The sequence below is a fragment of the Buceros rhinoceros genome, unplaced genomic scaffold (genome assembly GCF_000710305.1).
Source record: "Buceros rhinoceros silvestris isolate BGI_N320 unplaced genomic scaffold, ASM71030v1 scaffold12235, whole genome shotgun sequence".
Taxonomy (NCBI): Eukaryota; Metazoa; Chordata; class Aves; order Bucerotiformes; family Bucerotidae; genus Buceros; species Buceros rhinoceros.
Window position 1 is genome coordinate 66947 of NW_010411261.1, and position 3688 is coordinate 70634.

The window sequence follows — 3688 nt, forward strand, 5'->3', positions numbered from 1 at the left end:
CCCACCACTCATGCTCCCTCCTCCTCTGCTTCCTCCTCCATCTCTGCTCTGGCTGCTGCAATTGTCCTTGAGGACACTGGAGCCAATCCTCCTTCCCAATCCCTGTCTGTGTAGACACGGAAGTACTCAAAATACAAGGAACGAATAACCAAGACTCTATGCCTCACTCACTGTGAATCTTAACATTCAGATTTTCAACTCGGACTTTAATCCTTTCTTAAAAAAATAAGCAACTCCCTCTCAAAAACCAGAGCACCAACCTTTCTTGCGTTAGCAAAGTGATCCAGTGATTAGAGCAAAGACTCGGTTCACAAATGGACCGAACAGAAAAAAGCTTCTATTTGCAAGTGATGATAGCTGCAGTGAGTAATTCACAGCAAGTCTAAATGGCACCATAAGTCTGAGATCATGAGACTTCCCAAGAGCGACAGATGACTCGGACTTATTTCTATGCTGGCAGCAAGTGGTTATCTCAGAAATCATCAGTGCAGGAAAAGGTCGGGTGCATTGCAAAGCCAGGTCTCCCCCAAATAACACAGATTTCATTTTCGAACTTCACACTTGTAAAATATCCCTTTGGTGGACACTAGATGTCAGCGTTGGACTGAGAGGATGAGCCCATCCTCTCCTACACACAGCCCCTCGCATCAGGCTGGATACCATCAGCACAACCAGTTTTGCTCAGGAAAAACAGCTGGTATCTACGAGCAGCAGTCTGCAAAGACACCCTCTCTCCCCCGGTTTGCAGTGTTTCATTTCAGCCAAAAGCCCCGGGCTTTGAAAGAGGGAATACATCCTGAGATACCTTTCTAACACCAGTGAGGATGTGCCAGCACTCTTCACCTTCCCCAGCTAGAAGAAAAATAAAAAATAAAAGCCCTCTAAACCACTTGGGTGAACAGACACTTTCTAGAGGGGACTCTAACAGAAGCAACTCGGCACAGCATGGACTTGACTGGAGAAAAGAGAGAGCAAACAACTGGATCAGAACTACATTGAATTTGTAGGAGCCATACATAAGCTCCTCATGGCACCTCAGGTAGGTCATTTCATTTCCCTGTGCCTTGATTATACAGCAGTAAACAGGAGATGGCAACTTATCTCTGCTCCATGGCAAAGGAGGGAGTGTGGACTAGGAGAGCAAAGCCAAAACTCATTCCCTTTGTGAGACGCTAGTGACACAGTAACTCCAATAAACTGACAGTAATCATGAAAAGCAAAACAAACGCGGTTCCCCTTGTAACCTCTGCAGGTGACCCGGTGCTGTCCACTCATCCAGAGAACAGCCAGGTAGGAGTCCGTTAGGTAACGCGTTAACCCAAGGTGTCCTGAAGGGAAGAAATGGCACAGACAGAACATGTGTTTGGAAGGCTAGTATAATACTGCATTTCTATACAGCCTAGCTGGGTAAAACATTTCAGGGTATTCTACAAGCAAAATACAGTTCTCAGGGAATTCCTGGAGATAAATCACGTTTCATAAGCAGGAGGCTTTAAAGTGCGTTCCTCTCTGAATTTGGTTTGGGCAGCGACCCATCCTGGCTGCTGGGGTCACAAGTTCTGATGGTAGCTACGGTCGATGCCACAAGCATGAAGCACAGGGTAAAACAGACGAAAATAACTGAAACAAGGTGATGTCAGAGCACTTGGGCAGCGGAGAGGTCTAGCAAAACACTGTGGAAAGGTATCAAACCTCAGAGTGAATGCGTCCAGAACTGCAGCGATCCTCTCTGAGGGAGCGAGGGGCATCCATAACGCCAGGAATACATCCCCTGGCTCTTTTCATGCAACAACCCACCATGATTTCAACGTCACTGTCACATAGCAGTGCTACACAAACCGGCCGGTGCAGTCTTGGTCTTGGACATAGTTACAAACTGGTAGAGCATAACAGAATGTGACTTTACAGTGAGCAAATTTTTAGAAAATGTGAGTAACAGGACTGGTAGGTAGCAGGGATGCTTAGAGAGGGGTCAGCCTAGTTTTTACAGAAGAAATTTTGCCTCACAGTTCTTTGAGACTCCCTTTGAGGAGCCAGTAATGGTTTGCAGTTCTCCATTTTGACAAGGTCCTGCTCCTGTCAAAGCTACTGAGCTGTATGGATTGAAAGAAGACATAACACATGATCTTAAGATGGGTAAATAAATGGTTAATAATGGGGGGAAAAATTAAAAAAAAAAGAAGATGAAATTGTTAGCATTCATAGTAAAGGAGGACTGTCCTCTCTGCTGTTCAATGTACTTATCCAGAAGATGGGATTTGGAAAAAGTGTTGATGGAAGAACAAAACGAGCAGGGAACAGAAATAAAAGACGTAAGGTTAAAAAAAAAAATAAAAAGGCAAGAAGACGATGATGATGAAGGAGAAGGAAGAGAAGAAGCAGCAGCAGCTTAATTCAGTGTAATTGGTAAGTGAAAACACTGCATATATGGAGAGGTAACCCCACCTACCCAACTCCGTCTGTGCATCAGGGCTATACACTAAGTAGAATTTATTACAGCTAATTCTACAGAAACTACCACTCAGTGCTCTTCAAAAACTACTCGGAGAGGCATGGAAGATGAAACAGAAAGTGCCATTACATTGTTTTATAAATTTCTGGTATACCTGCATCTGAGTACTGTGTGCAGTGCTCGCCCCCTCCTTTCAAAAAGAGAGCTAATAAAAAAGATGAGATACAGAGAAGAGCAGCAAGGAAGATAAAAAGTAGAGCAGGATTGCTTGTGAGGAGAGTACAAACAGGACAGAGACAATCTGCCTGGAAAGGAAAGGGAGAGCTGAGGTGGTACATAAATCACCAGGGACCTGGAGAAAGAAGGCAGAGAGTTATCCATCACCAGTTCTCACGGTGTAAAATCTGGGGGCAGAAGGAGCTTTTTCAGAGGGGCATATTCAGCTGTGAAACTGAGGCCCACGGGACACTCTGCGCACCATGGGATCAAACTCAACTGAATTAATGCCACAAAAGACAATCCGTGTTATCTAACACTCATCAGAGTTTGCGAAGTACAATTCTAGTGCTGTGTTGCATTGTCTTTTTCCAACGAGCGAAGCGAGAGGACTCTGCACTCCAGCCTCCCACCTTCCTCCTGCACACCTATCACACCACGACAGGAGGACATTCATTCGCAGTACAGCTGGGCAAGAATGAAATTTCCCATGCTGTCTGAAACAGGAGTTGTTATCTTACCTGGGGGAGGCAGAAGGTCACATTGAGACCAACGTAAGGGAAGAATTGATTGGCTTCCTTAATTTGACTGGAGCCAGTGGTATATAATTGCTTCTTTTAAGCTAACAGCCCAGTATTTTAGTACTGAGTGGGCGTATGCTGCCATAATAAGGCGGCTGTTGAGAATGTTTCTAACAAGCTGTCCATTATATCATTTAGCTGATTCATACACTTGGTTTTATCTAAAAGTGCAGCTGCTGTACAGCACAGTATGGCCTGTGCAATGGTTACACAATGTCCTCCGTTTGCCTGTGAGGAGCGTCATTCCAGAAGGTGCACCATTCCAGAAGATGCCTCTTTATCTCTTCTGTTACTTCCTGTTCCAGCTCTGGGAAATATGTTGGATCTTCTTCATCCTTTCCCTCTGGTCAAGTAGCTTGTATCTCACCAGATGTTCCTCTGGTTTCTTGTGGAAGGCTGGGAAAGAGGCTCCTGAGCTGCGAGTGGGCCTTGTGAGGTG

At 45.1% G+C, this 3688-nt stretch overlaps 1 protein-coding gene across 2 annotated transcripts in view; it reads right to left on the reverse strand.

The window, feature by feature from the left end:
- Positions 1 to 3538: 3538 nt before the first annotated feature.
- The window catches only part of PDE1C (phosphodiesterase 1C, calmodulin-dependent 70kDa), a 64320-nt gene continuing 64170 nt past the window's right edge, over positions 3539 to 3688 (reverse strand). For both annotated transcript variants that reach the window (XM_010135950.1, XM_010135951.1), the window contains exon 17: positions 3539 to 3688. This exon is cut by the window's right edge. In XM_010135950.1, the coding sequence (XP_010134252.1) occupies positions 3539 to 3688 (150 nt within the window).